We start from the raw sequence: 16,374 nt of genomic DNA on the forward strand, positions 1-16,374 counted from the left end.
AAAGTGAAAAATCAATTTTTTTGTCTTATAAAATTTGAGAGTCTGACTGAAGGGAAGGGCGCGGTGGCTCACGCCTGTAATCCCAGCACTTGGGAGACTGAGGTGGGAGGATCTTTGTGAGTTCAAGACCAGCCTGAGCTACAAAGTGAGTTCAAGGCCAGCCTGAATTGCATAGCAAGGCCCCGTCTCAAAAAAGACAAAAAAAAAAAAAAAAAAAGAGAAAGAAAGGTCAATGGTTAAAACAAAGGTGTGAAACTGAGGGCTTCCTTGTTTGGTTTCCCTTTTTGTGCTTTATGGCAGCTCAGTAACAATAAATTAGTGGGAAAAATTAGGTTTTTTCCATAAAACACAAATACACTGTGCTAACGTCATTGTTTTCCCAGTTTTGGAGACCAAAGTTTAGATTTCCCTAGCAGAAAAAAAAAAAAAATTCTAAACTTTTAGTGAATTTTTGTTTGCTTGCACAACAGCATCTGGTTCTTTACCCTTTCCTGGGTTCTCTCAGTATGTCACTCCTCTTAGTCACAAAATGCCGTGCTGACCTGGTCCCCAAAGACTTCAGTCCTGTACTTCAGCTTTATTTTCCCTGCAACTCAACAATCACATTCTTAAACTCCTTTGATTTAAACATCAGCAAACGTGGAATGAATGTTTCTCGCTAGGTCTGAAGAAGCCATTCAGATGAGTAAGTCTCTCTTCTTGTCTTCAAGTAATTTATAATCTGGTGTGAATTATCAGTAGAAAAAATATAAACATAGATGAAAGGAATGGGGATGGGGATTTAGCTCAGCACATAAGCACCTGCCTGGCAAGCGCTAGGTTGTGAGATTGATCCCCGGTCCCCAAATAAAATAAAAAAGGAATGATTTACTTGAAACAGTATTGGGGGAGTGTCTCAGAAAAGTTGGTGGTGTGTGCTTCAGGTTTTGAACGAGGCAACTAAGTAAGAGACAAGGGGAAGCAGAAGGAAAAAGGCTGGACGGAGCATTCCAGATGCGGAGAGCAGTACTGAAAAGGCAGGTCAGCACCTGGGAGGCTCAGGAGCATGATCTGGGCTACAGCTGTTACAGAGTGTTTCACTCTAAACCCTTAACCCTTCTTCAATCACGTGATGCTCTGCCACTCATCAGATGCCGAGCAAATCTTTTCTGCTGAAAAGATTTAAGGCTAGCTAATAAAATTTCCATCAGTTTTCTCCATGACATCAAAATTCTTCAGCAGCATAATCCATTTTACTTTTACCATCTTTCTAAGAAAAATGTTTTCTCAGCCAGGCGCAGGAGTGCATGCCTTGGAGGCAGAGATAGGAAGACTGCAAGTTCAAGCCTAGCCTGGGCAAGTCAGTGACTTAGCAAGAGCCTATCTTAAAAAACAAAAGGGCCTGGAGATCCAACTCAGTGTGAAGAGCCTGAGTTCCGTCCCCAGCAACAACAAAAGTTTTTTTTTTTTTTTTTTTTTTCCTTTGTCTGAATCTTTCCTCAGCAGCTATTTACTGAGCTCCTGGGGCAAGTACTGTGCTCATTACTGATAAAACACAGGGGAATAGAACAAAATCCTCACACTGAGTCCACAGTCTGAGGAGCTCAAGGCTTGTAGGGACAGGGGAACGGTAAAAAGTAAGAGAATATTAAACACCGTCACTGAGTTAAAACGTATTCGGGATTGTCCTCTCATTTTAAATATCCTCTGCTGTGATAATTCACATATCCTATCTTTATCCCCAATGTATGTCTAAGCTCCAGCAGTTTTTTTTTGGGAGGGGGGGACAGGGCATTGCTTTGTTTCTCATGCTGGCCTTGAACCCTTGGCCTCTTGGCTCAGCCTCCTGAATTGCTGGAACTTCAGGTATGTGCCACTATGCACAGTGTGAGTCCAGTTTCATATCTCCAGTTGCCTGGCTGTTATCTACTTATGTCAACTCCAATGGATTCTACGTGCTGCTTCCAAGTTAAACTTTTTTTTTTTCAAGTTAAACTTCTTAACATAAAACAACTCTTTTCTAACTCAAAAATGTTAATGGCTCCCTAACACCTCTGCAAGATGACCAGACCCAGACAAAGGTCCTTAAAATGACCTCTGTGTTACCATCACGCTCCTTCCTGACTGGCCCTTCACGCACCTGGTGCATTCAGTCTGACCTCTTTTCCTTGTTGTTGACAGGAGCATTGATTTCCGTGTGCTTCTAGGCCTTTGTTACTGCAATTTCTGAATTACAAAGAGGTTCCTTTCCTCCATCTTCTGCCTACAAAATTTGTATTCATTCTTTTAAGTCCAAAATCAATGCTCACGTCTCATGAAACTTTTTCTAATATGACATCAGACTGAGACTGAGTCTTATCCATAGCCTTTTTTTTTGAAAGTGAAGGGGAACACTGGTGATTGAACCCAGGACCTTGCCATGCTAAGCAAACTCCACTGTCCTACACCCCCAGCCTCTGCACTACTTTGGTTTGGGCGTATTTTCTGTATCTTGGGGCTCTGTTCTGGGACTCCTCAGAGTTATCAGATTTTATATATATCTGTTGCTTTTGTCTCTGACTAGACTATTTTATGATTTTCCATTCAATAAGCATTTATAAGCCAGGTGTGGTGGTTCATTCCTATAATCCTAGCACTTGGAGGCCTGAGGCAGCAAGATCATGTGTTTGAAGCTAGCCTGGTCTACATAGTAAGACCCTGTCACAAACAAACAAACAAACAAACAGCATTAAAGACATACTCTGTACTTGTCATTGTGCTAGAAATGATAACAATACAGAAAAAAGAATCCTGAGTGCTGGAATTATAGGCGTGAGCCACCACGCCCAGCTCTCTGCAGGTAAGGGGATTGAACTCAGGACCTCGAGCTTGCCAGGCAGGCACTTATGCTGCTGAGCTAAATCCCCGGCCCCCAAATATCTTAACTGTTAAAGGAAACATTTTTTACAGGTAAAAAATGTAAAATCATGACAGTCATATACAAGAAAATATGTGCCAGAAATTTTATTTTACTTATTAATGATAGAACTAATAAACTAGTTATAACTAGTTCAAATGAGAATTGGGACTAAAAGATAAGTATTCTTTGGACAAAATTCATTTGTATCTCAGAGAACAAGGATGATTTTCATTGCTATGGTTACAAAACATGAGTACCACTGTCAGCCATATGCAAGTTAATTTCCATGTTTGTAAAACTATTACAGGAGGAACATTAGACCCTAATTTAGCTCCAGAAAACTTGGTCTCTAAACCTTTTAGACTTGAAAAGGCAAAGGCCCTTCCCCAAGATGGGTTTCAGAGCTTGGAACTGAACCCAAGATTTCCAGAAACAAATCCTTTTCCACTCACCCCTAGACATGCAGCTTTTTCCCTTCCCCATAATTTATAGCCTCTATTGAAAAGACTGCAGAAATTTAAAGTAAATTGTTTTGATATTTTAACTAAAGGCTGAATCTTTTGGGACTAAAATAATGCATTTATTGTACTTTTCTGAGTACCTCTCACCGTGAAAATAGTATTCAGGAAGCACCCACTAATATGCGAGTTCAGTGCAGTCTGGACCAGGCCTCTTGTTATCTCCTGCTATCCCATCTCCGAGTCACCTCGTTTTCAAACCTGATGCTTCTTGATTCTGAACAGTGTCCTCTGATGTGTCTTTGGTTTTGATGGCCATTTTTCTCAGAAACGCCTCTTTTATTTTTCTTTGAATAACACCTATACAGCCCACTTTATATATATAATCTTTTCCTGCTCCCCAGTGACAATGGTGATGTCCTAGTTCAAGGGGCAAATTTTTACCATAAAGCTTAATGTATTCAAGAAAATCTGGGATTTAGTTCAGTGGCATAAGTGCCTGCTTTGCAAGCGTGAGGTTGTGAGTTCAATCCCCAGTACCAAAAAAAAAAAAAAAAAAAAAAAAAGATCTTAACTCTGTCTGCTTTCTTCACTTTCCCCAAATCCTGGATTAATAGTTAATGAAGAGGGGCTGGAGGTTTAGCTTAGCGGCATAAGCACCTGCCTTGCAAGCAGGCGGTCGTGAGTTCGATCCCCGGTACCAATAAAAAGGAAAAAGACAAAAAAGAAGAAGAAATACAGATCACATACAAGTAACCATCTGACATATTTGGAAAGCAGAGATCATTCGATTGTAAGATACATTTATAATATAATTAAATGCTATGTAATATAAAGATCACACTTACACTCTGACACACATTGGACTCATTTCAGCCTTGCAAACTGGCACAGGGTTTTTTTAATTTTGGTACTGGGAATTGAACTCATGACCTTGTGCTTGCGAGGCAGGCGCTTACTTCACTGAGCTAAATCCCTAGTCCTTTTTTTTTTTCTGGATACAGTTTGGATCTCAGGTGTTTGTGTGCTTCTTTGCTTTACTTTGTTTTGAATTCTAGAGAAGGCATGGTTGTTTTGTTTTGCTTTGTTTTGTCTTGTCGTTTTGAGACAAGGTTTCACCATGCATTTCAGGCTGGCCTTGAACTCACTTTGTAGCCTGGGACTTGCAGCAGTCCTCCTGCCTCGGAAGATGGGGTTGTGACTAAACTGTGCATCAGAGTGTAAGGGGAAACCCTAATCATCAAGATAATCCTTTTTGCAAACAAGCAAAGAAATTTAAATACATGAATTACAGCTGTGGTAAGGCGTTTGTTTAATGACATTCCTCAAGGATCTAGGACAATTTGTTAGGGCTTATATGGAGGAAATGGATGAGCTCAGCTTTCTGGAAGTTGCTCCACTGTGCTACAGCCTGTGTAACAATTATAAACCACTTTGAACATAGATGAGTACAGGTCTCTCTCTGCTTAAGATGAGGGTTTTTCTTGCTCGAAGTCAAAAGGAAGGGGAAAAGAGTAAAGTGTGAGAGGCTAGGCATGGGAAATAGAACATCCCTCTTAATTTCTCAATGTGATAAACAGAACAGGAAACTTTCTTGTGCCTTCTTGATTTACCTGAGGGCTGGAGGTCATCCTTTGGAAATGGAGCTGTGTTCCCGTCTCTAGAACCAGGAGGAAAGCTCAGGAGTTCTCATGGTTTCAAGGCTGAAATTTAAATGTTCCTGAGACTGCCTACCACCTCCAGATGTTCCCTGCCTACTCCAAGCATCCTCGACAAAAGCATGAAAATATTTCTTCTCAGATTGAGATGCGAAGCTAAACTGGGGATCTGCGTCACTGGTTAGCCTACTTTAAGTACCTCATATATTCCAGCCCGTTTCTGTCTTTTTTTTCTCAGTCACTCTCACTCCATTCCTAACACCCTGGCAGTTATAAGGTCCTAACAACTTCTCCCACTACTCATTTATTATCTCTGTTTTGAGGTCACAATTACTCATAAGTGTTTTTTAAGCCCTTATTGTGTAGGATGCAATTGTTAAATTACTCTTGCTTTTAGTTGAGTCTCCCTTAAATCATTGTGCCAAGGTAGGTATGGTGGTGCATGCCTGTAACCCCAGCACTGGGTAGGCTGAAGTAGGAAGATCACCAACAGTTTGAATTATACAGCAAGGCCCTGTTCTTTGAGGGCCAGCAAATCAATGTGCCAATGTCAAAATGCAAATATGTCTCTCACAATTCTTAAAATTCTTTAAGAACTCCATGGCAGTGAGCCAGGTGTGGTGGCTCACGCCTGTAATTCCAGCGCTTGGGAGGCTGAGGCAGGAGGGTCGTTGAGAGTTCGAGACCAGCCTGGGCTACAAAGTGAGCTCAAGGCCAGCCTGAACTGCATAGAGAGACCCTGTCTCAAAAAGACAAAAAACAACAACAACAACAACAAAAAAAAAAACAAAAAAAGAACTCCATGGCAGTATCAGAATAATTCTAAGTGCATTCTACGGCATGAGATCTTCTACATTATGGTCCTGCAGCCTGCAGCACCACATTTTATATCCCACGTTTGCCGGCTGCTTGTGACTTCCCAGGCTTTGTGTGTATGCTTTTGTTGTTTCTGCAGGGTAGCTTCTTCTAGCGAGACTTAGATCAGCTGTGCTTTCTTACAGGAGGCTCTCCGTGATCACTCACTTTGTTCCTCCAGTTACTCTTTCCTGGTGACTCCTCCTTTGTATAGTAATTCTCCCTTATCCTTAGTTTTCCTCTCTGAGATTTCAGTTATTCACCAGCAAGGACTGTCTCTAAAATACATATTTTTAATTTTTTATTTTTATTAGTACATGTTTGCAGTTATGTTTATCTTAGGGAGTCAGTACACGTACGTGGCACATCTTAATTCCTCTTACATCCTCTTCTCTCTCCATCCCCTGTCCAAGAATATTAAACAGAAAATTCCAAAAACAGTTGTTACGTTTTAAACTGCATCTTCCTGATTAGGGTAATGAGATCTCTGTAACTCTACTCTGAGGAGTATGGAATCATCTGGAAGATAATTCAATACACAGCTAATTATGCAAAGATCCTGTTATAGGGGAAAAAAGCTTGGTACTGTACCACTACAACTTGTAAGAGGAAAAAAAAAAATCAGTGAACTAGAACTTCCTGGAAGATGGTGAAGTGGTGAACAGCAGAGAAAGCTTCTCTGAGATTTGATGTCCAGATGCTGGACTATAGCAATGTGAGGAAGAGAAGGAGAAAAGTGGCTCACGGGGTGGGAGGAGTGACTCAAACCTGGAGATGCATGGAGAAACACACACATGGAACAGAGCAGTGGATGCAGCAGACTGCAAATGGTGGAACCAAGCTCGAGCTGTCAGGAGGCATGCAGTGCTGTAGGCTGAGCAAACTGGGCTCCAGCCCCAGTTTGAACTTCAGAGAAACTGAAGGTGCAGGCTTCCTGGGATTATCCACCACCCCACTGTAAATCTACAGCTGGCCTGCTGGGACTAATCAACGTGGGTCTAGAATCTGCCACTTTGTCTACCAGTGACAGTCTGAAATGAATAGACCCCTCTCAGATGAAGACGTAGAAATAGCAAATAAATATATAAAAATGTTCAACATCGCTGGTCATTCAAGAGATGCAAATTAAAACAACACTGAGATTCTTTTTCACTCCAGAAAGGCTATTAATCAAAAAATCAACTGGTAACCAATACTAGTGGGGCTATGGGGAGAAAGGAACTCTCCTCTGGTGTTGGTGGGAGTGTAGTCTGGTGCAACCACTAGGAAAATCTGTGGCAACTACTCAAATAACTTAACTAGAAGTTCCATTTGACCTAGCTATTCCCCTTCTTGGTATCTTCCCAAAAGAATTAAAAACATCCTACCACAGTGATATATGCACACCCATGTTTACTGCAGCACAGTTTATAATAGCTAAACCTTGGAAACAGTCCAAATGCCCATCCACTGATGAAGGGATAAAGAAAAAAAAATATATATATATATTTGAGTACTACTCTGCCATAAAGAAGAGTAAGCTTGAGACTTATCTAGCTAAATGGATGCACCTTAAGACCATACTTTTAAGTGAAAGAAATCAGCCACATGTTTTTGCATACTGCATTATTTCTCTGGTGTGAGAAACTGAAAGTGTAAATAAGGATCTAAATGTATAATAGATACTGCAAAATGGAAGAAAATGTCCAAATGAGAAGGGGAACAAGGGGGTGGGAAGGAGGAAAGGAAAGAAGGGAAAAGAAAAATGAAGGAAACATGGAAATGAAGCTTTTGTAAGTAAAGAGAGGAAGAGGGGCTGTAATGGGAAAAGCTGCAAGGAACGTCAGTGCAGGTGCACATTCTCTATGATGAGGTGGTCATGTATATCTAAAATGCAACCATAAAATGAAAAATACAAAAAATAAATAAATTAAAAATCAATGAACTCAAGTTAATAAATATTGATTGGAATTCCACTCTGCATACTCCTGCAGCAAAGAAGGCAGTGGAAGGCGTGCATGTATAAAAAGCCCATTTCATGCTGGACTTGGTGGTACATACCTATGATCCTGCCACTTAGAAGCCTGAGGCAGGCGGACTGCCGTGAGTTTAAGTTTAGCCTCGGCTACATAGTAAACTCAAGGCCAGTTTGGAATAGTGAGAGCCTGTCTTAAAAAAATAAAACCAAAAACTGAAAAACCAATTTCAGGGCATGGCACTGTGGCGCTCAGTGGTACAGGGCTTGGCACACATAGGGTCTTGGGTTCAATCCCTAGTGCCACTAAAAACAACAACAAAAAAATGCTACAAGAGATAATTTTAGAACTCAGTGGCAAATATGACAGTTAAGCAATAGCATCCTACAAATGCCCATCCACTTATAATGGAGTTACCTCCTAGTAATTTTAATTGAAAATATTAGTGGTCGGCATGTATTTAATGAACACTATCTTAGCAAGAGTCATAATCATGTGACACACCCACTGGGAACTATGGCTTGTTGCTGCCGCTGGGCATCTCCCAAGTGTATTGAAGTAGGAGATTAGGGCTGGGGCAACCCCATCAAATAGCTGGGTAGAAAGCGTCAAACCCAGGGGACATGCATGGAACACAAGTTCCTGGACGACTCTAGCTGCTGAGCACTGTATGTGGAACCAGTCAGAAAATACTATTTTCAGGTCTCCATTTGCATCTGGCAGGAAGCAAAGTGAGTCTTTCCATAGGGCTGTTTAAGTCCGGCACCAGCCCATGTGAGTTTTTGATAGGACAACTGTCCTGCTGCATTACATGCAGGAGGGGGATCCAATCCATGAATTTTGGATACAAAAGATCCCTTTCCTTTATCCTAGGGGCGCTGTGAGTCTGTGTGCCAGCCTGCTCACACTGTGCAGAGCATACTTCTTTCCCACCTTGATAAAGGTACATCTGCTACCTTTCCTCTTTCCTTCCTTTCCCTTCCCTTCTCTCTTTTCTTTTTCTTTTTCTTCTTTTTTTGGTCTTTTTGAGACAAGGTTTAACTATGCAGTTCAGGCTGGCCTTGGACTCGCAGCAATCCTTCTGCCTCAGACTCCCAAGTGTGTAATCCCAAGTGATTACAGGTATGCACCCTCACACCTGGCCTTGCTACCTTTTCTGTGTATCTTCTCCAATTCTTTGTTCAGGACATCAAACACCTGGAAAGAATTTCCTCAGGACCCGTCATCTGATAATGGTGCCATACTATGCTCATCCATGTAAAAACATGATCTTATTCAGTTCTCTCACCACATGTGTGTGTTTGCATGTGTGTCAGGGTAGGTGTGAGCACTTGTGCATGTGTACATAGTTCAGTTCCAAATTTGTAAGATATGCCTAATAATCCTAGTCATGAGGATTAAGTAAAACAAGATAATATGTGCTAAACAGAATTGTACCTGGCATATAGCTGGTATGCCTTCCTCCCTTTCTTCTGAGCTATTGAATATCTTTTCATCATAAACTCCTAAAAGGCAGGGACTATAACTGCTTCTTTATTGTATCCTGGTACCTAGCATGGCATACAGTAAGTGCTAAGTAAATTTGTGCAATCCAAAGATTGGATAAATGGTCATTTTTATCTTAGATTATCAATTGATGATAAGTGGGGAATAAGGACTTGGGTTTTTTTGTTTTTGTTGTTTGTTTGTTTGTTTGTTTGGATACAGGGTCTCACTATGAGTTCAGGTTGGTTTTAAACTCATTATAGAGCCCAGGCTGGCCTTGTACTTGTAATGATCTTCCTGCCTCAGCCTCCAGTGCTGGGATTACAGGTATGTGTACAACACCTAATAGAATCAGGATTTTTTAAATCAACATAAACTTGCTTGCTTTTGCATTCACTTGGCTAAAAAAGCCAAGGAATTTATTTTTCATTCAGTTCAAATACAAACACTTGGATTAAAATGAGATCTGTGGCACTGTTAAAGAGAAAATTATTCAGTGATACGTGTTAAAGAATGAGGCAGATCATTCAGAGGGAGGCAGTGGTGACAGGGGCAGGGACCACTGCACTGGGTCTCACAGTGGAGGAGAAAGATCCGGATGCAACTCTGACTCCACCAAGGACAAGTGGAGGCTTATAACCATAGTTTCGATTTTAACCCCAAATCAAAGTATTAGGGTAGTGTAGACAGCTACTTAAGCAGTTAAATCCCAACAGTGAGCTTGAAATGTATTTTTAGTGAAAACTTTAGCTTCTCCCATAAACCATAAACCATCTTATGAATGGTGGAGCAGAGACGAGGAGAGGGCAACCTTTTATTCTTTTAGCTGGAAGAGAAGTAAAGCTCTGGTAAAAGGAAGGAAAACTTAAAAGCTTCCTTAAGCTACAGGTTTGTTTTTTTTAATCACAAATTTTAAACAAAAAGGCAAGCTTTTGATCAACAGCAACAGAATGTCAGTGAGGAAAAGAAGTGTCCTGTCGTATCTGACTGGGGAAAGCTGTCATGGCTGCAGGCAGACAAGGCAGCAAGGATGATAACGGTAGTTAGCTGTCTTTCCCTGGGGACAGGCAGGCCACTGTGTCCTTGGGAAGCACAGCCAGAAGCACATGAAACCAGTGGCCCTTCTTGGGTTTACCTGACCTGAGCACTGAGCTCCTTTATTTTCCAGCTCCAAAACCACTATCGGTTCCCTTGCTGGCCAGTGATGTTTGTGTACCACATTTTCATTTGTGTACTCTACTTCTGAATCATATATATATGGTAGTTGGATTTTTAAGTGTGTGTCTCTATGCCTGGTTTATATTATATAATCTTACAGCCTGAAAGTCATAACTTTGTGCAAACTGAGACCTACTGAATGGTGATGGTGTAAGATGAGGAAGAGCTGGCCTCCTAGAATTCCAGGCTTCAGGTCTTGACCATGAGATTAGAGAGTCAAAATGCTGTATCTTACTCCAAAGATGCTAATAAACCAGATTCACTTCCCAGGCCAGTGCCAAATAGCTTTCTGGTTGCTCTGGCTTACCCAAAAAACATAATATATTGTCCCAGCAACCCAAATACCCAGTAGTTCTGTATTTAAAGCTAAAATCTTTCAAGCATAAGCCAGATGAAAACAGTTGCAGCTCTCTCAAATCCAATGCCAAAGACTGGGAGACTGAGGAATGTAAATGCAGGACAGGGAGAGGGGGGACTCTGCCCACATGTATACTTACCTCTTTTTGTCCCCCTTCATTATCAGTGAGCAGCCATTCGATATCCAGGGTGTCTGTTTCAGGGAGCCCCAGTTGATGGTGACAGGGCAAAGTGACCTTTTCCTCTGCCACTCGCTTGATCTCAGTGTGAGTTCCCAGGGTTCCAACACAGTAGGAAACTGGAAGAGAAAAATTTAGGATGAGCAGTGCAGAAACGGAGTGGCAATGCATATGAAAAATGATCACAACAAATAAATACAGGGTGTTCCTGTGGACATCCTTTGATCTTCTCTCTTCTAGCAGAGGGTTCCAGAAAGATCATGATGCTTAAGGGAACCATGCTCTAGCAACTCCTGTTCTTTGAGAAAAGGACAAATTGGAGAAGTAACATAGAGGTCCAAACCACAGAACACAGCGACTTACTGGATCTAGGAAGATAAAGAAATGATTCAAAACTTGAGATTGTTTTCAAACCTGCTCGACTTGTAGGTTGGCAGTTGCATTCCCACTCTTTAGGAAAGTAGGGAGAACAGTGATTTTATTTAAATGGGTGGTCTCTAGGAGTTTGGATTTAAGTCCATTGTGATACCCAGGAATAACTGAACCCCGACAGCAGTGTCCCCCCTGTAGTGCAGAAACCCATACAGTTCCTACAGTTACGTTACAGGAAGATGCAACACCCTATCCATTTCTTCATTTTCATTTACCTTGTGTTGTACAGCTCTTGGAAACCATCCTATTCTATCAGTTGTGCCTCAGCTAGTCTGTCAATCCCTGAAGTTTTCTTGTTTGCCCTGCAGGAATACTGTGTGTGGGACAGGGGAAGACAGAAGTTGGCATTCTCCTTAAAACCAGCCTCCGTGTGAGGCTGTGTTTCCAGCTTGCTCCTCAGAGCTCTCCTGAAGACAGGCTAAGCTTCCAGACCTCTCTATGTGGAAGGATGCTCTGGGGGAAAGGGGGCTCTTACAGGGCGCTCCTGTTTCCGTTCAGGACACTGGAACTGCTGTTTCTTTTCTGTCTAGATTCAGGTAAAGTGGTTTCAAAATATGAAACGAATCTTCCTGTCCAAAACAAAATTCGAGCTACCCCATTTGGAGAGACCCATAGGAACTTCGTACCACTTAAGGCTTCCCTCACCTCTGGTTTTCATCTTTTTCCATCAATAGGAAAAGCAGCTCCAGACCCTATTACAGAATGGTCACATCCCTCCTCAGATTTATGTGTGAGACCCAACCCTCAATACTGTATTTGAAGAAGGCACCTTTGGGAAGGGATTAGGCCATGAAGGTGAAAATGTCATGAGTGAGATCAACACCTTATAAAAGAGACCCCAGAGAACTCCATAGGCCCTTCTTCTGGGGTGACACAGAGACAGGATGGCTGTCTATGAAGGAAGAAACCCTCATCAGACATTGAATTGACCAGCATCTTGATTTTTGTTGTTTATTTTGTTTTCTTTAGTGCTGGAGATCAGACCCAGGGCTGTTTGTGCATGCTAGGCAAGTGCTGTACCTCTGAGGTGTATCCTAGCCCTCTAGGACCTTGACCTTAGATTTATAGTCCCCGAACTACAAAAAAATAAATTCACGTCTGTGGTACTTGGTTATAGCAGCCTGAAGTAAGATAGGCTCTAAGCCCACCTTCTCTCTATTTTCCTGTTAATCTCTCTTAATATTTAGCATTATTGATTACTAAATATACAGTACTGAAGACTAATGAGTTGATATGATAAGGCATTGGATTACTTAACAATTTGACACCTAAGGGATAATTTCTTCTTCAGTTGAAGTTTTTCCCTGACCTGCAGGTCAAATTCCCAGAGAGGGGCATATAGGATTTTGGTACTATAGATACTACCCATCAGCCATTGGCCATTTTGAAGTTGTAGGCAACTATGCTGCCCAAATTTTGTTACTTACTTTGTAATGCATATGTCATGGCTTATATCTAGAGGTCTCCCCAAAGCCTTGTATGTCATAGGTGGGGCTCTCAGAGGGTGGCTGGATCAGAGGTGTGTGACACTGGATTATAGATATAACTGCGTTAGTCCACTGATTGTGGTTCTGGGTGTGGATAGCACCAACCAAAAGACATACAGCTTGGACGGAATATAAAGAGAAAGAGGGAAGCCAGCTTGCTGCCTCCTGCTGGTCATGCCATAAGCAAGCCACCTCTTCCATGTCCCTCTGCCTTGCCCCCAGCTTGGAGCCAGAAACCATAGACTGAAACCTCTACAAACTGTGAGCCAAATAAACCTTTCCCCCTTTACCTTGTGAGTGCTGGGTATTTTGTCCCAATCATGAGAAAGTTACTAAGAGAGTTAGTCACATAGTCTGCCTTTACCTTTCACTACAATTCATGGGCTGCCTACAATAATATTTACTCTCTCCTCAGTTTGCAGTGCACTCAGGTTAGCAATAATGATCCTAACTTCTGTTTTGTGTCATTTGTCATGCAGATCTCAAACATTGAGTCCTGTTAGAATAAATACAAAACCACGAGAGGAATTCAGATGATGGCCTCATATCTGGTCTAACATATGTGGCACAATTGATAATTTAAATGCTTTAGCCGAGTGTGGCAGCACATGCCTGTAATTCCAGCATGCAGGAGGCTGAGGCAGGATGACTGCTTCAAATTCAAGGCCAGTCTGGACCGTATGGTGAGACCCTGTCTCAACCCTCCCCCACACTCCGGCCCCCTAAAATAATACTTTAGATTCTGTTTTATTTCATATTTGACAACAATTTCCTATTTATTAATCTGATTTTTTTTTGTTTTATCCAGTGGGTTTAAATATACTGTAGTTTTTCAACAAGTATTTGTTTAATTGATTTGAGTTTAGCCCACATAGTTGGAAGCTGTTTTGCTAACAAGCAAACTAAGGGTACAGGAGTAAAAGAGCCAGCCTAGGATCCTGATATTTCACTTGGAACAGAAATAATCCATTCTTCTTCAATTCCCATAAAACAGTGAGCTATAGAAATTTACCAGATTTCATTGTACTAAGCTGCGCTTGTAAGGAACTCTGGCTTCCAGCCCTATGGGCACAACAGTGCTCAGTGAAACCACAGAGCTGATCCTCCAGCCAATGCCAGACACCCCAGCATCCATCAGCGCACGCAGTAGGCGTTCACTATGCAGAGCTCAGAATCTGCTGTGAAACTTGCTGAGCTTTGCCGCTAGAGGGAACCAAAGGCTCAGACTCGTCTGCCTTGACTGAAGGCCAAATTCTATTTATATGATCTCCAGAATTAAACGCGGCAGTGTAGGGAGGAGCCCTACGGGAGTATAAATGGCTTCACCAAGGCAGGAACCTCCACCAAAGCTCATGGAACTACAGACTTCTCTCGCTGAGCCTCAGCTTGCCAGACTGCAAGAGGCCAGCAGGATCTGCAGAGGTCTAGGTCCTACTGTAGTCTTTTTTCTTTTTTAAAAAAATCTATACTGCTGTTCACCTAGGCAGACCAGGCCCTGGGCTCTGTTTAATTCCAAGCCCTGGGCACAGCTCAGCACGTGTCTTCATGTATAAGAGGGAGGAGAAGTCCAGCTACCCTGTAGCCAGCTTAGAATTCATCTTTGTTTAAAAAAACAAAACTTAGGGATCATCAGTTTAATGAACAAGGAAATTATAGGCCAGAAAATTGAAATGTCAAGTCACAACGGTTGCTAGTGGCAGAATTGCCCATAAGGAAATAATCTTTTCCATTTCTCCTCTCCTCTTCTCTCCTCTCCTCTCCTCTCCCCTCCCCTCTCCCCTCCCCTCTCCCCTCCCCCTCTCCCCTCCCCTTCCCTTCTTTTCTTTTATTCTTTTGAGACAGTGTTATGCGAAATCACTGAATGGCTCAGGCTAGGCTAGAATTTACTGTCCTGTCTTTGCTCCCGCTCCCAGCGTGCTGGGATTGCAGGCATGTGCTATCATGTCTAGTTGAGCCTCCAGGATCTTGCTGCATCATTTGCCTGTGAGAGGAGGTGTCACATGGTGGCAGTGGTAAAATGCCTCTATGGAAGCTGTAGGCTTCCTTCAAGTGGAACTTTTGCACACAACTCAGGCTCTTCCTAAGGAGGGGTTGAATCACCCTCTCTGAGCCTCTGTGTTCTAACCTGCAAAATGGGCATTTAACAAGACACTGAGGTAAAGTCCCTAGAACAGTGACGATGCATAGGAGTCTCTGTATACATTGGCTCCTCCCTGCTAGTGTTTCTGAGATGATTGTTGTCTACAGTTAAGATTGGCTCTTTCTTTAAATAGAATTTTGTTCAATCATAATAATCATTTTGAACCTTTGAGTCCCCTTTAAAAAGATAGGATAGTTATGCTTTTAACAAAAACTAGGATACTTAGGGGCTGGGGTTTTAGCTCAGCGGCATAAGTGCCTGCCTTGCAAGCAGGCAGTCATGAGTTCGATCCCTGGTACCGATAAAAAGGAAAAAGACAAAAAAAAAAAAAAAAAAAAAAAAAAACAAAACTAGGATACTACATTAAAAAAAAAAAAAAAACCTCTTCCTCTCTCATTTGCTGTCTTAGTTACTTTTCTCGTTGCTGAGATGAAATACCCAACACTCACTGTTAAAGAAGGAAATGTTTCTTGTAGCTCACAGTTTGTAGAGGTTTCAGTTCATACTTAGCTGGCTCCACAGCAAGATGGCCTGGCAGAGGGGCCCTGCAGAGCAGGAAGGCAGGCTAAAGAGAGTAAGCAGCAAGCAGCAAGTGAGGACAAGCAGTGACCCTCTTTCTGTCCCTTTTATCTTATGCAAACTATCTACCTTTAGGGCGGGTAGCACTTGCACCTACGGTGGGGCACCCTTCATCTATGCCAAGCCAGTCCGTGGACTAATCTAGTGATAACACACCTTTGATCCCACCTATGACCTCGGGAAGCTTTGAGGAGGGACCCTGTGATGCACAGCTGGTCACTATGATGCTCGCTATGTAAACCAATACCCAGTGGACAGCCATTCTGCCTCTGTACTTCCTGCCTGCTTATCCTGTACGAGGCCTGGGCCTCAGAGATTGGGACCTGATATTTTGGGAATAATCCCAATCAGTGCCCATCGAGGTAAATAAATCTGCCTCCAAATCCTGGGTGTCACTTCCATGTTTCTGTTTGCCATTGCAATAGTACACACTTCACAAATGACAATTTGTTAATAATTGTACTGTCTGTGTTTTTAAAAATGAGGAAAACGAAAACACATCGGGGAGGCAGATGATGATTGGGAGCTATCTGGGAGCAGTTTGACAGCTACTAGTGTGTAGCCACATTTGCTTTATCTCTTCCTATTTCTTGCTGTGTCAGTTGAAAGTAGGTTGCAGGTGGCAAGGCTTTGTACCTGTGAATGTCTCATCAAGCATCTCCTAAAATTAAAGATGCTCCTCTCCGCAACCAC

General features: G+C 42.1%; 1 protein-coding gene across 1 annotated transcript in view; it reads right to left on the reverse strand.

Annotated features, from left to right (window-relative positions):
• Positions 1–16,374, reverse strand: part of Clmp (CXADR like membrane protein) — a 99,512-nt gene that overhangs the window by 8,420 nt on the left and 74,718 nt on the right. Inside the window, exon 3 of the mRNA XM_013155606.3 lies at positions 11,005–11,162. Within this exon, the coding sequence (XP_013011060.1) occupies positions 11,005–11,162 (158 nt within the window). The remainder of the gene's footprint in view (positions 1–11,004; positions 11,163–16,374) is intronic.

This window comes from Cavia porcellus, unplaced genomic scaffold (assembly GCF_034190915.1).
Source record: "Cavia porcellus strain 051 isolate PalLab524CR breed Dunkin Hartley unplaced genomic scaffold, mCavPor4.1 scaffold_9, whole genome shotgun sequence".
NCBI lineage: Eukaryota > Metazoa > Chordata > Mammalia > Rodentia > Caviidae > Cavia > Cavia porcellus.